At 47.5% G+C, this 25,640-nt stretch overlaps 1 protein-coding gene across 1 annotated transcript in view; it reads left to right on the top strand.

Moving 5' to 3' along the window:
- The window catches only part of LOC141266086 (cytochrome P450 2C25-like), a 572,636-nt gene that overhangs the window by 191,734 nt on the left and 355,262 nt on the right, over nucleotides 1-25,640 (top strand). Inside the window, exons 3-4 of the mRNA XM_073679992.1 lie at nucleotides 14,006-14,168; nucleotides 14,606-14,746. Coding sequence (XP_073536093.1) covers nucleotides 14,006-14,168; nucleotides 14,606-14,746 — 304 coding nt within the window. The remainder of the gene's footprint in view (nucleotides 1-14,005; nucleotides 14,169-14,605; nucleotides 14,747-25,640) is intronic.

Here is a 25,640-nt window from a genome sequence, read left to right as displayed (position 1 = left end):
TCTCCTATAGAATAGTTGCGCTCAGATGAGGAGAAGAGTTTGGAGAAGAAGCCGCAGGTTACCATTCTTCCGGAAGACGACTTTTGGGTAAGTACTGCTCCGGCTCCGGAGGAGGAAGCGTCGACTTCTAGAAAGAATTGTGTGTTGCCGTCCAGATGATGCAGCACAGGGGCGTAGGAAAAAGCTTGTTTTAAAGAAAGGAAGGCCTCCTCTGCTTCGTGCTTGCATTCTCTGGGATTAGCGCCCTTACGGGTGAGTGCCGAGATAGGGGCAGTCCGGGAAGAGAAGTGCGGAATGAAGAGGCGGTAGTAGTTGGCGAAGCCCAGGAACCGCTGAATAGCCTTCAACCCCTCTGGTCGGGGCCACTTCTGGATGGCAGACAGTTTCTCAGGGTCCATTTGTAGGCCAGTCTGAGAGATTATGTAGCCCAGAAACGGAAGCGAGGTCTGCTCAAAGAGGCACTTCTCATATTTTGCGTAGAGGTGGTTCTGCCTGAGCCTGAGCAGGACCTGACGAACATCCCTCCGGTGAGTGAGAAGATCCGGAGAGAAGACCAAGATGTTGTCCAGGTACACCACCACGCAGGAGTAGAGAAGGTCATGGAAGATGTCATTGACCAACTCTTGAAAGACGGCGGGACCGTTACAGAGACCGAAGGGCATTACAAGGTATTCATAGTGACCGTCCCGGGTGTTGAATGCCGTCTTTCATTCATCCCCCTGACGGATACGGACCAGATTATATGCCCCACGGAGGTCCAGCTTGGTGAAGATTCTAGCCCCCCTCAGACGGTCAAATAATTCAGGAATGAGCGGAAGGGGGTATTTATTCTTCACTGTGATCTGGTTAAGGCCTCTATAGTCTATACAGGGACGGAGTGAGCCGTCCTTCTTTTTGACGAAGAAGAAGCCTGCTCCTGCCGGAGAGGTAGATTTCCGGATAAATCCCCGGGCCAGATTCTCCTCAATATATTCAGACATGGACCGGGTCTCAGCAGCGGACAAAGGGTAAATACGCCCACGGGAAGGAGTAGCGCCTGGCATCAGGTCAATTGGGCAGTCGCATGGTCTATGAGGGGGTAATGTCTCTGCTTCTCTTTTATTAAAGACGTCCGCAAAAGGCCAATAGGGAACCAGTAGGTCGGGTAGATTGGCTGGGGTAGGAGAAGGACGAGCAGGATGAACGGGAACTAAACAAGTCTTATGGCAGTCCTGTCCCCAGCGAAGAACTTCTCCGGTCTGCCAATCAAGCACGGGTGCGTGTCTCTGGAGCCATGGTAGGGCTAGCAAGAGGGCGTGAGAGAGTCCAGGCAGAACATGAAAGAAGATGCTCTCAGAGTGCAGCATTCCCACCTGCAGAGTTATGGATTCGGTGATGAGTTGGATGGGATGAGGTAAGAGGCCCCCATCCACGGCGGCGACAGATAAGGGTACAGCCAGAGGTTTGGTGGGAATGCGGTATTTCTCTACCAGGGACTGAGAAATGAGATTTCCGGCAGCTCCAGAGTCAAGTTGAGCCAGTTCAAAATAACGGTTCTCCCTGCAGATGATAGAGACCGACAGCATTAGAGATGGAGAGGGTTTATTTCTGTCTAGGGCGACCTCTCTGAGCGACCCTAGACACAGGCGTTTCCCGACCTCTCCGGGCAGGAACGGATCCGGTGCTCCTTACTGCCACAGTAGAAGCAGCTCCCCTCTGCACGGCGTAATTCTTGACGGGTCTTGACCATCTTGGTCTGGTCGACCTGCATAGGCTCGGGTGAGTGCGCCGGGGGAGTAAAGGAGGAAGTGACGGGTCTCTGGAAGGTAGGGGCAAGGCGTGGAAACCTCCTCTCACGGGCGGCCTCTTTGGTGCGCTCCTGGAACCGGATGTCAATCCGGGTGGCAAGTGTAATTAAGTCGTCGAGAGTGGTAGGAATGTCCCAACCGGCAAGTTCATCTTTAATACGGCCGGACAGACCCTCCCAGAAGACGGACACCAGGGCGTCGTTATCCCAGGCAAGCTCAGAAGCAAGGGTACGGAACTATATGGCATATTGGCCCACGGTGAGACTTCCTTGGCGGAGGCGTAGCAGAGATGAGGCGGATGAGGTCCTCTGTCCTGGTTTGTCGAAGACCTTCCGGAAAGCCGTGAGAAAGGCTGGCAGGTTGGACACCAGGGGGTCTCCTCTCTCCAATAGAGGATTTAGCCAAGCCAGCGCCTCCCCCGTGAGATGGGACATGATGATGGCTACTTTGGCTCGGTCGGTGGAAAACTGGTGTGCCAACAGTTCGAAGTGCAGAGTGCACAGGTTAATGAAGCCTCGTGCCTGACCGGGATCTCCGCCAAAACGAGGCGGGGCGGTGAGGCGGGGACCGGGAAGATATGCCAAGGAATTGATGGGCAGCGATGCTGCCGGGGTAGGAGTCGTGCGACTGGAAGCAGGTCCCGAAGAGGTAGTCAGGGTGTCCAGGCAGGAGTTAACACTACGCAGGTGGCTCAGGATGGACTCCTGTTGGGACCTCTGACGGGAAAGTTCATGACATAGGTCCGAGAGCGAGGAAGCTTGGGTGCCACCGGGTTCCATGGCCCAAGCAAAGTGTAACAGGTCTGGGAGGTGGAACCTCTGAGCAACTATACAAAGGGGGCAGTCCTTGTAAGGAAGCGGGTGGCTCCCAGGGAAGGCAGGCAGGTAGTCACGGCAAGTGACAGGGACAGTCTCTGGGTAGAAGGACAGGAGGTCACGGCAAGTGACGGGGACAGTCTCTGAGAAGAAGGACAGGAGGTTACGGCAAGTGACGGGGACAGTCCCTTGACAGGCGGATGGTCACGGCAAGTGACAGCAGGATAAGAGTCTCTAAATAGGCTAGCAGGCAGGTAGCAGGTGAGCGCTCCCAGGTGAGCGGGCAAGAGTCTCTGGACAGGCAGGTGGTCACGGCAAGTGACGGCAGAGCCTCCAGGTAGGCTAGCAGGCAGGTAGCAGGTGAGCGCTTCCAGGTGAGCGGGCAAGAGTCTCTGGACAGGCAGGTGGTCACGGCAAGTGACGGCAGAGCCTCCAGGTAGGCTAGAAGGCAGGTAGCAGGTGAGCGCTCCCAAGTGAGCGGGCAAGAGTCTCTTGACAGGCAGGTGGTCACGGCAAGTGACGGCAGAGCCTCCAGGTAGGCTAGAAGGCAGGTAGCAGGTGAGCGCTCCCAAGTGAGCGGGCAAGAGTCTCTTGACAGGCAGGTGGTTACGGCAAGTGACGGCAGAGCCTCCAGGTAGGCTAGCAGGCAGGTAGCAGGTGAGCGCTCCCAGGTGAGCGGGCAGGAGTCTCTGGACAGGCAGGCAGGTATCAGGCAGGTATCTGGCAGGCACTTCCTGGTCCGCAGACGGACTGATCCATAGACAGACTGGCAGGTGCTGGTAGGCAGACTGTCGGACCACAGAATTGAAAGCAGGTAAGCAGATATCAGGCAGGTAACAGGCAGGTATCAAGCAGGAATCTGGCAGGTGACTGGCAGGTAACTGGTAACGGGACCTGAGGGCTGAAGCAGAGTTGAAAGGCTTTGCAACAACATTGCTCGGGCACCTCCATTTTGGAGGAGGTGCCTTATATATGGTGAGGTCCTCCGGCCATTGGCCGGGGACTCCTTAGGACGGCGCGCGTGGCCCCTTTAAGAGAGGGGGAGCGCGCGCGCGCCCTAAGCACAGAGGCCAGGAAGCAGCGCGCGCTGCCAGAGAGCGGGAGGATGCCGCCGGGCACGGAGCGGAGAGGTCAGGGGAACGGCGTCCCTGTCTGGCAGGAGGCAGGGACGCCGACGCTACACTAGCCCTCAAAAGGACTGCAATTACAATTAGTCTTTACTCCCAACCTATCTATTTAAGAGCACAGACCTGCCTGATAAAAGTGATAGGAACTGATGTAACCTAGCCCTGAAAAGGACTGCAATTACAATTAGTCCCTACTCCCAGCCTATCTATTTCAGAGAACAGACCTGCCTGATCCAAGTCGCAGGAAATGATGTAACCTAGTCCTTAAAAGGACTGCAATCACAACTATTCCCTACTCCCAAGCTATCTGTAGATTTGTGCGAAAATTGGCTTGAAATTATCAAAGTATAGCGCACACAGCAACTGCAGTGCCGTCTAACACGCAGCTGCAGCAGTGAGAAAATGGTGGCGACGGGCATAATGGCTGGGTCTTATAGGGAAAGGACAGGTGACATACACTGCCAATGACACATGCCCTTGCTTGTGTGAAAAAAAGCAGTTCGCTCCGTGTGTGCGCTGCTGATAGGCTAACAGATTGCACCTCCCCACTGTAAATGCGGGAAAGAGAAAAAAAAAATGGAGATCTTCATTATTCCTGCAGAGATCCATCCCCTGCCGCTCCCCCCGCCCCGCTGTACACTCAAACTGCGTATTAACATTAATTTTCAGCATTACTGAGAAAAAATCCAGTTCTGATTTCGGTGAATGAACAGTTATCGAACATAACCTCGAACAGCCAAATTTTTTTCAAATTGTTTGTGTTCGCCGAACGGCTCGAACACCGCCCAAAACAGCTCGAATTTGAGATTGGCGAACAGTTCGAGTCGAACACCGCTCATCTCTAGAAGGGAGTCTGTAAGTGTATGAGGGTTAATGGCTTGTAGATTTCTGAATGTGTGATAGGTAGGAGTGTGCTGGGGCGGGTGAAGATTTGTGAGCGTGAAGGAGAGAATGTTATGATCAGAGAGGGGAAGAGGGGAGTTATTTAGGTGGGGAATTGAACTAAGCCGGACAAAGACCAGATCAAGGGTGTTTCCATCTTTGTGTGTCTCAGAGTTTGAAAGCTGTGAGAGGCCAAGAGAGGTGGTTAAAGATAGAAGCTGGGATGCGGATGAGGAGGTGGGCCTGTTTATGGGGATGTTGAAGTCTCCCAGGATAAGGGTCGGTAAATCTGAGGACATGAAGTGCGGCAGCCAGGAAGAAAAATGGTCAAGGAACTGGGTGGGTGAGCCTGAGGGACGGTATACGACCGCTACTATGAGGGAGAGGGGATGGAAGAGCCTGATGGTGTGGACCTCAAAAGAAGGGAATGAGAGTGATCGTACTGGGGGGGATGACCTTGAAGGTGCAATGTGGGGACAGGAGAATGCCGACCCCACCGCCAAGTCTGTTTGCAGGTCTCGGGGAATGGAAAAAATGCAAGCCGCCATGAGAAATAGCAGCAGGGAAGACAGTGTCAGAATCCTGGATCCAGGTTTCAGTGAGGGCCAGCAGATTGAGAAAGTTGGTCAGAAAGTAATTGTGCAGGAAAGGAAGCTTGTTGCATACAGACCGAGAATTCCACAGTGCGCAATTGAAGGATGGAGATGAAGGAGTACAGCTGATGTTAATAAGGCTAAAAGGGTTTTGATATGAGGTGGGGGAAGGGTTCAGGTTGGCAGAGGGTGGTCCGGGGTTAGGAGAGATATCCCCTGAAATGAGTAGTAGCAGTAAAAAGAGAAAGAGCAGATAGTTTTTGGATTTATGACATGGTTGAACTTTTGGATTTATGATATGGTTGAACAGACTTGAACTCATTTATGTTAGCTAAATATTCCGTCACAATCTCTCTGTTTACAGATAACTTGGATTATTCTATTCCTTTAATAGGACGGTGAAGATCAGCTGATGTTACATTTTCTTTCCGAGAGAATACAGATGCAAAATAGGAATTAAAAAGTTTGGCCTTCTCAACATCCTTTATTACCATTTCACCATTTTCTTCCTGTAAAAATCCATTAGCATCCTTGACTTTTCTTTTACTTTTGACATACCCCCAAAATCTTTATTTATTGCTTTTGACATCTCTTGCAAGCCTTAATTCATTGTCAGCTTTAGCTAACCTGATACATGTCCTAGAGGTTCTGCAGACTGCATTATAATCTTCTTTAGATATGCCTCCCTCTTTCCATTTAATAAATATTTCTTTCTTTCTTTTTAGCATGTGTTTAAGTTCTGTGTTCATCCATCCTGGTTTCCTTAAATGCTTCCCATTCTTCCTACGTTTCGGGATTGTTAACGATTGTGCTTTGAGAATCTAATTTTTTTAAATTTCCCATCCTTCCTGGACATTTTTGTCCTTAAGGACATCCAGCCATTGGATCCCTCCTATTCTCTTTCTGAGTCGCTTAAAATCTGCCTTTCTGAAATTTAACCTTGAAGTTTGAGTCTTCACATCACTTCACAGTCTTCCTCCTCTAGTTATCCAAAATTCTATAATAGCATGATTTCTGCCTCCTAGGGTCCCAGCCACTTTTACCTCCTCAACCATTTCCTCCCTGTTTATAAGGATTAGATCCAAAGTAGAAGATCCCCTTGCTTTCTCCCCTACCTTTTGGAAGATAAAGTTGTCAGCAAGAGAGGATAAGAATTTGCTTTACCTGTTAGCTTTACTTGAGAGAGATTCCCAACAAATGTCTGGATAGTTGAAATCTCCCTTGACCACTACGTCATATTTTTTGGAGAACTTGGTCATTTGATACATAAAGAGTTCATCCTTATCTTCAGCTTGATTTCATACACTGGACTGTCATCGGCTTTCCTCTTTACGACCACATACACCTTGTCTTCCCAGTATGAACTAAGTTTTCCTGGACTACCTTTCTCATGTACATTCTTGACTAGCACCCGGCATCCCGGTGCCAATTCTCTGCCATCCATTTCCGAACGTACTCCGGATACGTTAGGTAAGTCTCTGACACCGGAGTATCGAATATGATGTCGATTGGCAGTCTTGGCAATCGTCCATACTATAGGAAGAAGGGTGAGTAACCCGTTGCATTGCTGTTTGTACAGTTATTGGCATGTGCCACTTTTGACAGAGAACTCTTTCAGTATTTCTTCTCGTCAGCTGTTAAAGTGCGCAAAATCGACAATAAAGTCCGGTTAAAACGTTCCACTTGTCCATTACCCTCTGTGTGATAGGGCGTTGTGTGGGATCTCTGAATTCTACAGTACTTTCCTAGCTTGGCAAAAATCTGGTTCTCAAATTCTCTTCCTTGGTCATGGTGTAATCTCGTAGGGAACCCAAACCTCAAAGCAAAATCATTGAAGATCTTCTCTGCCGCTGTTCGACCAGCTTTATTGGTGGTGGCATATGCTTGGGCAAATCGAGTAAAATGGGCCATCACCACCAATATGTATTCATAACCACCCTTGACCGTTTCAAGGTGTAGAAAGTCTATTGAGACCATCTCAAACGGATACGTAGTTTGGATGTTGCCCTTAGGTGGCCGGGTTGATGTGTTGGGATGTTTATCTTTCAGACACCCGCACTCCCTGGTCACGTACTTCTCAATATCTCTCCGCATGTACGGCGAGAAGAAATGTTCATGGATCAAGTTCGTTGTCCTTACCACTCTCAGGTGTCCCAAGTTTTCATGGAGTTCTTTGAAGACCAACCTACGGAATACTCTGGGTAGTACCAACTGACGGTTTTGTCCTCCTTTACAATACAGGATACTGTCTTCACTGAGTTGGAACTTTGTCCATTCTTTAACTAAAACAGATACTGCTGGTGACTCATTATCTCTCTCCCGTTTACTTGGAAACCGACTTTGATCCACATAAAGTAGTATTCTACCAATTATCTGATCTTCCCGTTGTGCTCTATGGATTTTTCCTTTTGGTAGTTGTTGAATGGACAAGGGGTGATCATGTTCCCTTGCTTTTATGGTGGTTTCCACCATCAACGGACACGACAATGGTGTGTCTTCCTCTTGATAAGCTTGCACTGCTTGGGTAATGCTCTCAATTGCTTCCTGACTGACTTCCTCCGAGCATTCTTGCATGAACTCCTCAGGCTCTAGTGGCAATCTTGACAATCCATCAGCATCCTCATTGCATTTTCCTGGCCAGTACTTGATGCTAAAATTGAAGTCAGCTAGTTCAGCGACCCATCTCTGACCCGTTGCATTCAGTTTGGCTGTAGTGAGGACATAGGTCAAAGGGTTGTTGTCAGTGTATACCTCAAACTCTTTGCTGTAGTAGAGATAATCTCTAAATCATTCACAGATAGCCCATTTTAATGCCAGGAACTCCAATTTTCCCGGAATGTAGATGGTAATTCTTTTCGGCATCTGTCAACGTTCTAGAACCGTTACCGATGACTCTCATTTTTCCATCTTGATGCTGATACAGGGCAGCTCCGAGTCCAACTTGAGAAGCGTCAAAATGAAGAACAAATAGTAAAATGAAACCAGGATATCCCAAGATGGGTGGTTTTACCAGGCAGTCTACTAGTTCTTCCAATACCTACTGGTGGTCTGCTGTCCAGAGAATGGGCTGTTGGGACAAAGCAGCATTGTTTCTTTTAAGCCCGGTCTTCTTTTTCTCTGTGTGCGTTGTTGTCTCTTTCGCCCCCCCCCCTGAAGAGGAGGTATAGCAGGGTGGCAATCCTGGAGAAGTTCCGAATATAAGTACAATAGTAGAAGAGGAATCCTAATATCTGCCTCAACTCCCCGAAGGTAGAGGGCCGCTTGGCTTTTAAAGCCAGTATTGAAGCGATTTCAGTTGGGTCCATGGTATATCCTTCTCCGGACACAATTTTCCCTAGAAATTGGAATTGTCTTTTGAGCAGTTCACACTTCTTAGGGTCAACTTAACTCCGTGTTGTTGATACCATTGTAATGCGGTCCTCACGTGTTCAACATGCTCCTGGAAGGTTTTGCTGTGTACAACATTGTCATACAAGTACGGCTGGCAGATATCATCCCTCAATGCTTCTAAACATGTCTCCATGCTCCTCTGGAATTCTGCTGGAGCTGAACTGAGGCAAAACGATATGCAGATCCACTCATATAATACCCACGGTGTGATGAATGCTGCAAAGGGTCTACTGGACTCTTTGACAAACCTTTGGTGGTATGCTTTACCCTGATCGAGGACAGAAAACCAGGTGCTTCCTGATAGGTTATCCAGCATATCTTGGATCTTTGGTATCGGGTGTCTATCAGGTACTGACGTTCGGTTTAGTTCCCGGTAATCACAACAGAGTCTCAACGTACCATCCTTCTTCCTAACACAGACAATAGGAAAGGAATAAGATGACTTTGACTTTTGGACCCAACCTTTGTTGATGATATCTTGTAAATATTCTTTCACTTCACAATGTAATGGTTTTGGCACAGACATATAACTTCTGGTTACTGGGGTCGTGTCTTTCAATTTGATTTTCAAATGCAACAACAGGATACCGCCTATATCAGACTTATCTTTGGAGAACGCATGACACTCTTCTATCAGCATCTGTTTTGATGTCACTATATCTTCAGCACACAAGTGTTCCAGGGACACTGGGTTATCCCAGGACCCTGAGGTGGATCGTGCAATTTCCTCCCCTGGGCAACTCCTGTTCCTTGGTGGGGAGTTGCCCAGGGCGGGTCTCACACTGACTGGATATACCGTTTTAACGGTTTCAATGTGACCTAACACAGTATTTGGATTCAATCTAATTTCATGTTTCGTAGTATTCATCACTGGTACTGTCACTCAAGCAAACCCACCAGTAGGAATCGTAAGAGCAGCTCACTTTGAACTAGGCATTCTGAAAGTTCTGAGGAGTCTTTTGACACAAACAGTCTTTTCTGGACTTTTCTTCCCGGTTCTACCCGGACTCCACACCTCACCCCCACTATTTGGTTTGCAGGGATGATGGTTGGGCGCCAGATTACCTTGACTTCTTTTAGACCTATTATATTCTGAACTTTCTTTACTCTATGAATCACATTTTCCGCCACGGCGTTGGGTATTGCAAGTGATGTGGCAATTGCATCAACCACCAGCGTCCCTGACTTGTGTTTCGTGATAACCTCACTGATTACATTATAACCCAGGATAGGATCCTCTGCCATGTTCTGATCACTGGTCACGAGAAAAGGTACCAAAAGCTCAATGGCATTGCTGTTCTTCGTGGCCCTCAGTTGGAAAGTCACTTCCACCCAGCCTATGAAAGGGATTTTGGTCTGGTTGACAGCCTTGCCGTGGAATTAACTGAAGAAGCAGCTCACTAATTCTGTCCATTTGTATTTCCACATCCATTGCTGCTAGAGAGTTTTCTTTAGGGCTGGTCCTCGTTAACTGGTGTAGCAGAGTTGAATTGAGGTGCTGTGCTGCTGTGTTTTTCCAGACACTTTTCCTCTTCTCCCTCTACATGCTAATTCCTGCTCAGGATCCCCGTACAGGCCACCAATGTTACACCCATGCCGCTAGGTCCAGATAGGGTGAGACGGGTTTCATGAATTCTTTGGAATTCTGGGGGAACTGTTACTCAGAGAGACCATAGGCTGCAGCTTCTCTCAGGCACACGATAGATTCAATTGCTAACCAGACACATCTGACAAGAATCTTTTTCAACAGTTTAACAGTGGAATTTAATCTGAAGCACGGCCAGTGCAATTCAGGGATATTACAGCAACACTCTTCATTACAGTGCAGTCTGAGTTTCTGGAGCAACCGGCACCACTAATAACCATACAGTCTCCTTTGCAGCACAGCAGTTCACAGTCTATTAACCGGCAGCACAGTGCAGCACAGTTTAAATGCATACATAACCACTGGCTTTTCCTTCACCAGGACTCATTAGTACTCGGCATTCTTTATCCTGCATGGAGATGGAGAGGGGAAGGGTGTGATGAGGGAGATGATCTCTATGACAGGCTTCCTTCCTGTCCTTATCTTCCTGGCCGATAATACTTCACACTGTTAGCTCAGGGAGTCCAACTGATCTTTGTTTAGCTTGCCTCCTGACCTGAATTCTGTTCCCTTGCCTTCTGTGAGATACAGATCATAAACCACATTTCTCTTTGGCTCTGGCCAGACAGTAAACAACTTCCCCACAACCCCCCTGGAGCTCTGCTAAAATACTCCCCTTCTCCTGTGACTGTGTTAACCCCTATAGTTGCTGGATGCTTCTGGAGCACAACACTTCCTGTCTCCTGTGCTTGTGTTACTTCTAATAGTTGCTGAAAGCTTTTAAAGCAACAGCACTACTTCTACATGTCACATATCTATCTATCTATCTATCTATCTATCTACCTATCTATCTATCTATCTGTGTTTTGATATCTATTGCATCTATCTATCTATTTATGTATCTATTATCTATATATATCGAATAGTGTAAATTTCACTGTAAATAACTAAACACACAGCCATTGTCTAAATGAGTGCACCCCTAAGTGAAAATGGCTAAATTGTGCTCAATTATCCCTTTTCCCTCCCCGGTGACACGTGACTCATTAGTGTTACCAGGTCTCAGGTGTGAATGGGGAGCAGGGTGGTAAATGTGGTGTCATCGCTCTCACATTCTCTCATACTGATCACTGGAAGTTTAGCACAGATCTAAAGATCTGAGAAAAGGCCTGATGCTCTACATAAAGATGGCCAAGGCTATAAGAAGATTGCTAACACACTGAACCTGAGTTACAGCAAGGTGTGTAACACCATACAGCAGATTAACAAGACAGGATCCACTAAGAACTGGCCTCGCCCTGGTCGACCACAGAAGTAGAATGCACGAGACTGCGCCATCCAGAGGTCATCTTCTCAGAAGAGATGTATGAGCGCTGCTAGCATTGCTACAGAGGTTACAGGGGTGGGGGGTCCGCCGGTCAGTGCTCAGACCATACACATTGCTGCAGTGGTTACAGGGGTGGGGGTCCGCCTGTCAGTGCTCAGGCCATACACATTGCTGCAGAGGTTATAGGGGTGGGGGGGTCCGCCTGTCAGTGCTCAGGCCATAGACATTGCTGCAGAGGTTACAGGGGTGGGGGGTCCGCCTGTCAGTGCTCAGACCATACACATTGCTGTAGAGGTTACAGGGGTGGGGGGGGTCTGCCTGTCAGTGCTCAGGCCATAGACATTGCTGCAGAGGTTACAGGGGTGCGGGGTCCGCCTGTCAGTGCTCAGACCATACACATTGCTGCAGAGGTTACAGGGGTGGGGGCTCGGCCTGTCAGTGCTCGGACCATACACATTGCTGCAGAGGGTACAGGGGTGGGGGGTCCGTCTGTCAGTGCTCAGACCATACACATTGCTGCAGAGGTTACAGTGGTGGGGGGTCCACCTGTCAGTGCTCAGACCATACACATTGCTGCAGAGGTTACAGGGGTGGGTGGTCCTCCTGTCAGTGATCAGACCATACACATTGCTGCAGAGGTTACAGGGGTGGGTGGTCCGCCTGTCACTGTTCAGACCATACACATTGCTGCAGAGTTTACAGGGGTGTGTGGTCCGCCTGTCAGTGCTCAGACCATACACATTGCTGCAGAGTTTACAGGGGTGCGGGGTCCGCCTGTCATTGTTTAGACCATACACATTGCTGCAGAGGTTACAGGGGTGGGGGTTCCGCCTGTCAGTGCTCAGACCATATACATTGCTGCAGAGGTTACAGGGTTGGAGAGTCCGCCAGTCAGTGCTCAGACCATTCACCACACACTACATCACATTGTTCTGCTTGGCTGTGGTCTCAGAAGGAAGCCTCTTCTAACAATGATGCACAAGAAAGCCGCAAACACTGTGCTGAAGACAAGCAGACTAAGAACGTGGATTACTGGAACCATGTCCTGTGGTCTGATGAGAACAAGATCAACTTATTAGGTTCAGATTGTGTCAAGCGAGTGTGGTGGCAACCAGGTGAAGAGCACAAAGAGAAGTGTGTCTTGCCTATAGTCAAGCATGGTGGTGGGAGTGTCATGGTTAGGGGCTGCATTAGTGTTGCCTGGTATGGGGAGCTATAGTTTATTGAGGGAACCATGAATCCCAACACTTACTCTGACATACTGAAGCAGAACATGGTCCCCTTCCCTCGGAAAATGGGCCACCAGGCAGTATTCCAACATGATAACGACCCCAAACATGTCCAAGACCACTACTGTCTTGCTAAACTAACTGAAGGTAAAGGTGCTGGACTGGTTAAGCATGTCTCCAGACATAAACGCTATGGAGCATCTATGGGGTCTCCTCAACTGGAAGGTGGAGGAGAACAAGTTCTCTAACATCCACCAGCTCCATGATGTCATGATGGAGGAGTAGAAGAGGATTCCAGTGGCCACCTGTGAAGATCTAGTGTACTCCATGCCCAAGAGAGTTAAGGCTGGTCTGGAAAATAATGGTGGCCACACAAAATAGTCACACTTTGGGCACAATTTGTCCATTTTCACTGAGTTAAGAACTTACTTTTGTTGCCAGCAGTTTTGACATTAATGGTTGTGTATTACTTAGAGGGTACCAAATTTACATTGAATCAAAGTGTCAGATCTTCAGTGTTGTCCTATGAAAATATATAATAAAATATTTACAAAAATGTGAGGGGTGTACTCACTTATATTATTTATATCCTGCATTGTATTCTGGTAAGTGTCACATAGACGGCACACGAATGACACAGTTTGTGTCATCCATGTGCACGTGTGAGTTATGTGTTGTCATCCGTGCTGCCGCAAAAAACGGACATATCCACGTGTGGGTCACATGGAAACACGGAGATGTGAGGATCACCAAGATTTTAATGTGTGTGCATGTCTACATGTCTCCGGTAAGAGTGAAAATGGACGCCAAGCTTATCGAAAACATGCACAGGTGAAGGGGGCCTAAGGCTTTTGTTCTCATCTTCAAGAAATGGACCCTGCTTGGCTCAAATTTTTAAGATCACAAAATGTAGATTTCTTCTGGTTTCAGATTAAAACTTCTACCATTTTTATTTCAATCGCTTTAAAATGCAGGTAGAAACTAGTGAAAATTCCACCATCATTCTGCGCGTATCGGACATCACTCCATAGTCATGATACGATGCTTAAATTTTTACTGAATTGTACCAGGATTGTAAAGGGATTGAAATAAAATTGGTGAAAGAAGCTTAATCCGATTCATCTGGAAATTTATATTTTTACGATCTTTACATTGTAAAGAGACTGTGTGAACGGTAAGTTCTCCTGATAATTTACTGAGATCCAATCTTAGAGAAAGAGGAATGTATGACAGCTTCATGTTAATTCATCAAATGTGTTTCCTCCATCAGCTCAGCCAAAAATACGGCTCCATGTTCACCATTTGGAAAATGTCAAAACCTGTGATCGTCCTGTGCGGCTATGAGATGGTGAAAGACGCCCTGATAAATCACGCTGAGAAGTTCAGCGCGCGCCCCATCATCCCAGTGTTGTACGTCTCCACCAAGGGATATGGTGAGACTAAAGCATCATGTAGGATCTCTGTCAGTGTCTTCGTCCTTCCAATCAGAAATCAATTTAGAGTCATATAGCAAATACTAAACAGGTCGGAGGGGAGGAGGGAGATGAAGCTGCAGTTACTATCTCTGGGAAACAGGGCAAAGATAAGTTCACATGTACAGTAATTATCCCCGCTCTCCACATCAGATTGTTTTCTGTATACCGGTAATTTTCAAACTGTGAGGTCCCCCACAATTCTTTGTGAGTGGGTACATGACTCCTAAATAAAATAGACCAAGTTGCTAACACCAGGGGTATAGTGGTAGATGTTGGGGCACTGTGGCTGACTGTATATCTTTAAAGCTTGGAAGTATTATAGGACCGAGGGGAGGTGCTAGAAAACTCTTGTTCTGTATGCAGCCAGTAATGTCTCCATGTCCTTTTCTCCTTAGGTATGAATGGACCACGGTGGCGATCACTCCGTCGCTTCACCATGACATTTCTCAGAAATTTTGGAATTGGGAAGAAGACCATGGAGATGAGCGTATTGGCAGAGTCCAAATATCTGGTGCAGGCTGTGTCAGAGACCGGAGGTGAGTGGGCTCCTAATATTCCAAATCTGATGTTAACCAGTAGGAGAGAATTCATAGGTCTCAGAGTCCATAAAGAAATTTGCATATGTTCGTTCCTTCATCTGATTTTTTCTTGATAATGATGATTGAGTTCTCTCACAGACTGCTCCCCTTGCCCCCTCTCACATGGATTGGACCATATTCCCTTATCTCTCAGACTGCTCCCCATGTCCCCTCTCTCACAAACTGATCAAAATGACTTCTCTCTCACAGACTGCTTATTAGACTCACAAGTTGAGGCTGATGCTCCAAGCCCAATGTCTGGGTAGGCACACGAGTCTCGGGCAGGTTGGGAGACTGCAGGCAGGCAGAGGACATCAGAAAACCTCAGGCAGGCAGAGTGCAGGAAATTGCAGGCAGGCAGAGGTTGCTGAGAAACCGCAGGTAGGTGGACTGCTTGAAACTGCAGGCAGGCGGAGAATGTCAGGAAACCGCAGGTAGGCAGTGTGCAATGCAGGAAAGTTAAGAAGCAAGCCAAGAACCAGCAACAAAGAGGTCTACTCTTAATGCAATACCAAGCCGCTAGATCAGGGGGTCTCAAAAATGCAGCCCGCATTTCTCATCAAGAGAATGCCAATAGTGTGCAAAGCAGTCATCAAAGCAAAAGGTGGCTACTTTGAAGAACCTAGAATATAAGACATATTTTCAGTTGTTTCACACTTTTTTGTTAAGTATATAATTCCACATGTGTTAATTCATAGTTTTGATGCCTTCAGTGTGAATGTACTATTTTCATAGTCATGAAAATACAGAAAAGTCTTTAAATGAGAAGGTGTGTCCAAACTTTTGGTCTGTACTGTACATAACAAAAGCATTTACATAATCTTAACAAAACGAGTCAGCGACTGGTACAGGAGGAGCAAGGATTATACAGTTTAGCTGAACAAGCGAAAAAGCTAGTTTCTGTATGCTTTAAAATATTTAATTAGACATATCTGGCTAGCAAGGCCACGTTATCTTCTTGCAAGAACACATTATTGCTACAAGAAGAAACATCTGGCCAGGGAGGGCACGCTATTGATACAAGAAGGAACATTTCAGCTTGCTGTTGTTTTCACCTAAAATAACTGTCAGACTTATATAGCATAGATGGGGTCTTTAAACTTGAGGGACTCCATCTTCTGCTATAACATTCCATCCTTTTGTTCCTTCATTTATCAATATGAATCTCTATATTTTCTTTTAGTACAACACTGAATACACATTAGAAAAAGCTTAAAAACCAAATAAACCGCAAGACACATTAGCAAAACCTGTAAAATAGCTTGTACTATACCAGCCAACCACCCACCGATACCTTTAAACCAATTTGCGGGATTTAGAAAGGAAAATCTCTGTGTGGAATTATTGGCCAAAGTATCTGAACAGTCCGCCCAAAAGTTTATCTCTTCCCATGAGACTGGGACAGCGAGAAAGGGTATGCTAGTGGACGTCACAGGGGCATGTGTACATATCCAACAATTAGCAGTAGTCTGGTTTTGCTCCTTTAGTCCATTGATTAGAGCAAGATGGTGTCTAATGAATCTATTGTCATCTCCATCCATGGTGCTCAACCTAGTCCATGCACCTGTGGTCGCAAGGATGCAGGTAAGTATAAACAATGTCATCATTCTTTGTCCGCTGGTTCTCCTAGTATCTTTTTGCAATGGGACGCGTGGATCCAGGCCTCTTTTCCCTCTAGCTTAACGGCTGTACTTGTGGTCAGCAGAACTTGAAAGGGTCCGTCAAACCGTGGATCTAGGCTTTTCCTCACGTGTCTTTTTATAACCACCCAGTCTCCAGGTTGCAGCGTATGGCTGCTAGAGTCTTGATCTGGATCTGGAAGAGAACTGAAGACATTATCATGTACTTGCTTAATCTTTTTGTGTAAAGCCCTCAAGTAGGAACTTAGCACATGGTTGTTCATTTCTAATGCTTGCGGACAGAAACACCCTAGGCTGGGTACGTTGCCAAACAATATCTCATATGGGGAGAGTCCAGTCTTTTTATTAGGCGTGTATCTTACTGAAAACAGAGCAAGCGGTTAACAGTCTGGCCATGGTTTTCCTGTCTCAGCCTTGGCTTTCTGAATTTTTAATTTCAATGTCCCATTCAGTCTTTCCACTTTACCACTACTTTGTGGGTGATATGGGGTGTGGAATGCTTGTTGAATTCCTAGAGCTGACATGACTTCATTTATTATTTCACCTGTGAAGTGTGTACCTCTGTCACTCTCAATTACCTCTGGTACCCCATACCTGCAGACCACCTCCACGAGCAGTTTCTTTGCGGTTGCCGCAGCCGTGGCTTTGGCAATCGGGAAAGCCTCTGGCCATCCTGAGAACAAATCAATACAGACCAACACATATTCCCATGATCCTGACTTTGGCAGCTGAATATAATCAATTTTCAGTCTCTGGAATGGATAGAGGGGCCGGGGGGTGTGATTGGGTGGTGTTTTAACTACTCTACCCTGATTATGTGTAGCACATATCATGCACCCTTGTATCAGGTTTTCTATACAGGTGGAGAATCCTGGTGCCACCCAATGTTTCTGCATCACACTCATCACAGCCGTTTTAGATTGGTGTGTCGGCCCATGTAGTATCTGGGCAGCTGCTGGGTACAGTGCCCCTGGAAGGCATCGTTGTGTCCCTTTCCCCCATACCCCATTTGCTTCATTCAGGCATGCACCTTCCTTTGATCACTTATCAACCTCCTCCTTTTGAGCCTGAGCCTGCATTTGGGATAAGATGTCCTCCGACACAAAGGGGTTTTTAGGGGCACTTAACTGACGTACTGTTGACCCTTGTTGCGGCTTACAGGCTGCTGTTTTTGCCGCTGCATCTGCCATCGCATTACCTCTACTCATCTGGTCAGTGCGTCTGGTATGTGCTCTTATCTTTATGACGGCTACTTTTTTGGGTAGTTGTAGTGCATCAATTAACTGCTGGACCACATCAGCATTCTTAATGGGGTGTCCTGCTGCCGTCAGGAAACCTCTTGACTTCCATATGGGACCAAAATCATGCGATATACCGAATGCGTAACTAGAATCCGTGTAAATGTTAACAATACTACCTTCTGCTAGTTTACAGGCCTCGGTTAGGGCCCTAAGTTCGGCCTCTTGAGCCGATTGGTGTGGGAGCATGGGTTCTGCCTTGATTACTGCATTGAGGGAGACAACTGCATATCCAGTATGGAAGGTACCTGAATCGTCCTGATGACGGGATCCATCTACAAAAAATTCAAAATCTGCATTTTGTAATTCATGTTCAAATACAGTAGGTAAACCTGCCGTTTCTTGTGCCATCATTTGTACGCAGTCATTAGGAACTTCCTCTCTTGGATCTTCCTTAAAAAGCACAGTACCTGACCCCTCCTTTAGATCCGAGAGAGGTAACAAAGTTGCTGGGTTCAGAGTAGTACACCTCTGTAAAGAAACATTGGGAGGCATTAACAGTGCACATTGTAACCTGAGATGACGTGCTGCTGAGAGGTGAGCGGGTTGCACTTGGTTCAATATAGTGTAGACATCATGAGGTGTTAGAATGGTGAGCGGGTGGTCAAGAACAATGTCTGCGGATTTATGGAGTAATAGTCCAACAGCATGCAGAGCACGTACACAGGATGGCGCACCTCTGGCTACCGCGTCTAATCTGCCACTAAAATAGGCAACAGGTCTCTGATTATCACCGTGTGTTTGAGTTAAAACTCCTGCTGCATGTCCAGCTTGTTCATGAAGGTACAGACTAAATGGGAGCTCATAGTTAGGGGTACCCAAAGCTGGAGCGGCCAAAATACGGTTCTTGAAAGAATAAAAACAGTCTATTGCCTCTGGTGTTAGTATGAAAGGTGTTGGAGTAAGACAGTCATAGAGGGGCTGCATTAAAACAGAGACGGCATGAATCCACTGTCTGCAATAGGAAACAAGTCCAAGAAAAGTTCTGAGGGCTGCAACATTAATGGGGACGGTGAATGCCTGTACTGCTTGTTTGCGTGCATTTGTTAAATGACGAGCTCCTGGTGTAATGCAATGTCCCAAAAAGGTGACTGAAGATTTACAAAACTGAAGCTTATCTTTCGATGCCTTGCAGCCAGCGTGATAGAGAAACAACATAAGCGATATAGTTGCACTATGACATTGTTTCCTGGAGGGGGCACAAATGAGCAGGTCATCGACATATTTCAAAACAACGATATGTGGTTCAGACCATCCCTCCAGTATTTCCTGCAGACTTGCAGTGTACATTGTGGGTGAATTCTGGGCACCCTGTGGCAACACTGTCCATGTATATTGACTACCCTGGAATGTGAAAGCAAACAGGTACTGGCAGTCAGGATGTAATGGTACACTGAAAAATGCATTTGCCAAATCGATCACTGAAAAGCAAAGAGAGTTAGAAGGTATCTGTGACAGGAGAGTATGCGGGTTGGGCACAACTGGTGTTAGAAGTTCTGTGGCTTTGTTAACCAACCGGAGGTCATGGACCATTCTATATGCGGCTGGTTGTCCTGGCACGCTCTTTTCTTTACTGGGAACAGGGGAGTGTTGCTAGGGGACTGTGTTTTGACTAGGACTCCCCTCTGTTGCAATTTTTGGACTTGCTGGGCTATGGCATTCTCCTGAGCCGAGCTAAGGAGATACTGCTTCTGTTGAGGCAAGATTGCTCCTGGTTTTAATTTTACCATTACTGGTTGAACTCTTAACCTACCAACATCTGTTTTGTCTGAGGCCCAAAAATCATGTGGTACAGCATGTTCCAATATCAGGGGAAACTCATTTGTCTCTTCTGTGCTGGCAATATCTAGTGACATAATTTTGCAAAGAGTACTTGGTTTTAAACCTGGGGTCATGGTGACAGTGCCATCGGGATGATATTCAATATGTGCTTGTAATTGGGACAACACATCATTTCCCAATAGATTACATTGGCCTCGGGGCGATACCATGAGCTAGTTATGTACAGTAGCTCCTTGAATTTGCAGGGGAATTCTCTTAGTGACAGGGAGCAGGATAGATGGGGAATTGAAGGGGGTGGCAATGACATGATGTGCAAAATCAGTGTCAGTGTATGGCCAATCACCTCGCGTAATTACTGAATTGTCGGCCCCCGTATCTACTTGGAAATCGATTTCATGTCCCCCTGGTAGGTTCACCTGCACTATACAACTGGGAGTTGGGGGCAAGGAGATGAGGGGGTTCATGTGCAATCTACCCTCATCCTATGGGGGTGTTGTTTGGTCAGCTGGAGGACCCGTACTCTGAGCATTTGGATACGGGTTGGTCCTACAGTCCTTTCTAAAATGTCCTGGCTTTTTACATCCGTAACATAGTCTCCGTCCCCCTCCTACAGTCCGTCCTCTGCCTTTGTTGTTTCTGGGGGTCGTCTCTACTATGTGTACTCTGGCAGCTCTTTTTGCCTGCGTTATGTCATGCTGTGCCCCCTGGGCTATTCTAGCCAAATCCTCTGCTTTCACTGATCTCCAGTCTGGTCTACTTGCTTACACCTTCTCTGCAATCTCTTTCTTTAGTCCATTCATGAAAGCACTTGCTAATACCCTCTCACTAGTCTTATTTTCAGAAATAAATCCCATTTCTGACCAAGTTCACTTTAGTGCCCAAAAGTAATCTTTGGGGTCTTCTTCCTTACCTTGAACCCGGTCTTCTAGTGTAACCTGCCTCTCAACCTGTCTGTCTTTACATGCCTTTACCAACGCTGCTGCGAATAGGACTCCGGCTGCTGCATCATTAGATTCTGCATCTACGGGTCCGGTCCTATTGGCATACTGTTTTTGTCTCATCTATCAACCTATCATAGCGGGCTTCATCTGCCAATTTTCCCTTAATTACCCCTTGTAAATCCAACCTAGTTGCATTGTACGTATCCTGTATGGTTCTTATAATTCTGGCAAAACCTATAGGGGACTGGGACGGATCTGGCAGCTGGGAGATCAACGCCAACTGCTCTGAGGGACTCCATGGTCTATACATTAACATTGTACGAGCTTTCTGACCTGAAACCACTGCATCCCCCCCCCCTGCTGCTGCTGCTACTGCTCCCGCTGCTCCTGGCACAACTACCGTCCTCATTGGGAATAGTCTAGCTGGGTGGGGTCTCGGTCCTCCACCTGCCACACAGATGTCTACTGTCAAGGGGTTCTGCTGTCCACATCTGGTGCAAACCCAACATTTAGGTTCCTGGGAATTCTGGTACTGGGGTGGGGGTGACGTCGGGAGCGGACAGGGAGGAAAATCTGTCATTCCGGTTTTTGTAAGTCTGTAACATCCGTCTCCTAGTTCTTCAATCTTTCCTTCAAAATAAGCGCATGCATTCATCCATACATCCACTGTCTTCAACAGACCCTTATCTTTCAGCCATCCATGATAGGAGTTAGTGAAGGATTTCCATTTCTCTTCATTCATCTCTCCATTCTCATTCATTCCCGCTTTACACAATATTTTGTCAATTCCAATTAGTGCCTGTTTCCCTTCTCTGCGTACTACTAAGTCTTTGGCTGTAATGCCTTCCTTGGCATTTTGGTTCCCCATTTTTTTGGTTCTCCTCACCTAGAAGAGACTCCTCAGTCACTTAGACAATGGTCACTTAGACAATGGGCCACAAAGGTTTCTGAACCATTCCACTACTAGCCTTCCAGGACTTATACGCCAGCCAGAAAAACAGACCAAAAGCACCAATCCCGAGACACACCCACAACACAATCATCGGATCCATACTTTCATTCTTGAGTTCTTCAAAGGATAGAAGGCAGGACTGTCAATTTATCTCAGGGATTCTACTGGTTCAAAGGGACCTGAGCCAGACAACAATCTGTGAATTACCTGGGGAGCCGACCGCTCGGGGGTGAGGGAGTCTCTTCTATGCAGTGATATAATTAGGTAGAATATAACAGTTATTCTTACCTCAGCGCTGTATATATCACCAACAGAGAGCTTCACTCGTCCCACGTCTCGGACCGGTCGAGCACCCCTGGGTAGATTAACTCAAGGTCCCTGTTCGAGGCGCCAGCTGTGGTCACTGCATTCTGGGTCTTCTATCCTTTGGATTACGATATCGGAGAGAATGAGACACAGGATAGGATGTTTGTGTCTAAACATGCTCTAAACTTTATTACAAAACACAGGGTTGATATACACCCTGAAGGCAGGAAACGGATTTGCCATATATGGTTCGATTATACAGTTTAGCTGAACAAGCGAAAAAGCTAGTTTCTGTATGCTTTAAAATATTTAATTAGACGTATCTGGCTAGCAAGGCCACGTTATCTTCTTGCAAGAACACATTATTGCTACAAGAAGAGACATCTGGCCAGGGAGGACACGCTATTGATACAAGAAGGAACATTTCAGCTTGCTGTTGTTTTCACCTAAAATAACTGTCAGACTTATATAGCATAGATGGGGTCTTTAAACTTGAGGGACTCCATCTTCTGCTATAACAATGGGGACCAGCATGGGCACATTACTACAAGATGGGGACCGGGATGGGCACATTACTAAAAGATGGGGACCAGGATGGGCCATTACTACAAGATGGGAACAAGTGTGGGCACATTACAACAAGATGGGGACCAGGATGAGCACATTACTACAAGATCGGGACCAGCATTGGCCATTACTACAAGATGGGGACCAGCATGGGCCATTACAAAATGATGGGGACCAGGATGGGCCATTACTACAGGATAGCGACCAGGATGGGCACATTGCTACAAGATGGGGACTGGGATGGGCACATTGCTACAAGATGGCGACCGCGATGGGAACATTACTACAAAATGGGGACCGGGATGGGCCATTGCTACAAGATGGGGACCGGGATGGGCACATTACTTCAAGATAGGGACCAGGATGAGCACATTACTACAAGATCGGGACCAGGATGGGCACATTACTACAAAATGGGGACCAGCATGGGCCATTACTACAAGATGGGGACCAGCATGGGCACATTCCTACAATTTGGGGACCAGCATTGGCCATTACTACAAGATGGGGACCAGCATGGGCACATTAATACAAGATGGGGACCGGGATGGGCCATTACTACATGATAGCGACCAGGATGGGCACATTACTACAAGATGGGGACTGGGATGGGCACATTGCTACAAGATGGCGACTGTGATGGGCACATTACTACAAAATGGGGACCGGGATGGGCCATTGCTACAAGATGGGGACCGGGATGGGCACATTACTTCAAGATAGGGACCAGGATGAGCACATTACTACAAGATCGGGACCAGGATGGGCACATTACTACAAAATGGGGACCAGCATGGGCCATTACTACAAGATGGGGACCAGCATGGGCACATTCCTACAATTTGGGGACCAGCATTGGCCATTACTACAAGATGGGGACCAGCATGGGCACATTACTACAAGATGGGGACCGGGATGGGCCATTACTACATGATAGCGACCAGGATGGGCACATTACTACAAGATGGGGACTGGGATGGGCACATTGCTACAAGATGGCGACTGTGATGGGCACATTACTACAAAATGGGGACCGGGATGGGCCATTGCTACAAGATGGGGACCGGGATGGGCACATTACTTCAAGATGGGGACCAGGATGAGCACATTACTACCAGATCGGGACCAGGATGGGCACATTACTACAAAATGGGGACCAGCATGGGCCATTACTACAAGATGGGGACCAGCATGGGCATATTCCTACAATATGGGGACCAGCATTGGCCATTACTACAAGATGCGGACCAGTATGGGCACATTACTGCAAGATGGGGACCAGGATGGGCACATTACTACAAGATGGAGACCGGGATGGGCACATTACTACAAGATGGGTACCAGCATGGGCCATTACTACAAGATGGGGACCAGCATGGGCCATTACAACAAGATGGGGACCGGGATGGGCCATTACTACAGGATAGCGACCAGGATGGGCACATTACTACAAGATGGGGACTGGGATGGGCACATTGCTACAAGATGGGGACCGCGATGGGCACATTACTACAAAATGGGGACCGGGATGGGCCATTACTACAAGATGGGGACCGGGATGGGCACATTACTTCAAGATGGGGACCAGGATGAGCACATTACTACAAGATGGGGACCAGGATGGTCACATTGCTACAAGATGGGGACCACGATAGGCACATTACTACAAAATGGGGACTGGTATGGACCATTACTTCAAGATGGGGACCGGGATGGGCACATTACTTAAAGATGGGGACCAGGATGAGCACATTACTACAAGATGGGGACCAGGATGGTCACATTACTACAAGATGGGGACCGGGATGGGCACATTACTACAAGATGGGGACCAGCAGGGCACATTACTACAAGATGGGGACCAGGATGGGCACATTACTACAAAATGGGGACCAGCATGGGCCATTACTACAAGATGGGGACCAGCATGGGCACATTACTACAATATGGGAACCGGGATGGGCACATTACAACAAGATGGGGACCGGGATGGGAACATTACTACAAGATGGGGACCAGCATTGGCCACCAGGATGGGCACATTACTACAAGATGGGGACCAGCATTGGCCATTACTACAAGATGGGGACCGGGATGGGCACATTAGTACAAGATGGGGACCAGCATTGGCCATTACTACAACATGGGGACCAGCATGGGCACATTACTACAAGATGGGGACCAGCATGGGCCATTACTACAAGATGGGAACCGGGATGGGCACATTACTACAAGATGGGGACCAGGATGAGCACATTACTACAAGATCGGGACCATCATTGGCCATTACTACAAGATGGGGACCAGCATGGGCCATTACTACAAGATGAGAACCGTTATGGGCGCATTACTACAAGATGAGGACCGTTGTGGGCGCATTATTACAAGATGGGGACCAGGATGGGCCCATTACTACAAGATGGGGACCAGGATGGGCACATTACTACAAGATAGGGACAAGGATGGGGACATTACTACAAGATGGGGACCGGGATGGGCACATTACTACAAGATGGGGACCAGGATGGGCGCATTACTACAAGATGGGGACCAACATTGGCACATTACTACAAGATGGCGACCAGCATGTGCACATTACTACAAGATGGGGACCAGAATGGGCACATTACTACAAGATGGGGACCAGGATGGGCCATTACTACAAGATGGGGACCGGGATGGGCACATTACTACAAGATGGGGACCAGGATGGGCACATTACTTCAAGATGGGGACTGGGATGGGCCATTACTGCAAGATGGGGACTGGGATGGGCACATTACTACAAGATGGGGACCAGGACGGGCACATTACTACAAGATGGGGACCAGGATGGGCACATTACTACAAGATGGGGACCAGGATGGGCACATTACTTCAAGATGGGGACCGGGATGGGCACAAAACTACAAGATGGGGACCAGGATGGGCACATTACTACAAGATGGGGACCAGGATGGGCCATTACTACAACATGGGGACCGGGATGGGCACATTAATAAAACATGGGGACCGGGATGGGCCGTTACTACAAGATGGCGACCAGGATGGGCACATTACTACAACATGGGGACTGGGATGGGCACATTGCTACAATATGGGGACCGGGATGGGCACATTACTACAAAATGGGGACATGGATGGGCACATTGCTACAAGATGTGGACCAGGATGGGCACATTTCTGCAAAATGGGGACCAGGATGGGCACTTTACTACAAGATGGGGACCAGGATGGGCCATTACTACAAGATGGGGACCAGGATGGGCACATTACTACAAGATGGGGACCAGGATGGGCCATTACTACAAGATGGGGACTGGGATGGGCACATTAATAAAACATGGGGACCGGGATGGGCCGTTA

This window comes from Phyllobates terribilis, unplaced genomic scaffold (genome assembly GCF_046119375.1).
Source record: "Phyllobates terribilis strain yellow unplaced genomic scaffold, ASM4611937v1 Scaffold_4__5_contigs__length_816908805, whole genome shotgun sequence".
In the NCBI taxonomy this organism is placed as follows: domain Eukaryota; kingdom Metazoa; phylum Chordata; class Amphibia; order Anura; family Dendrobatidae; genus Phyllobates; species Phyllobates terribilis.
Note: the sequence above shows the minus strand (reverse complement) of the source record. Positions and strands in the feature narration are given on the sequence as shown.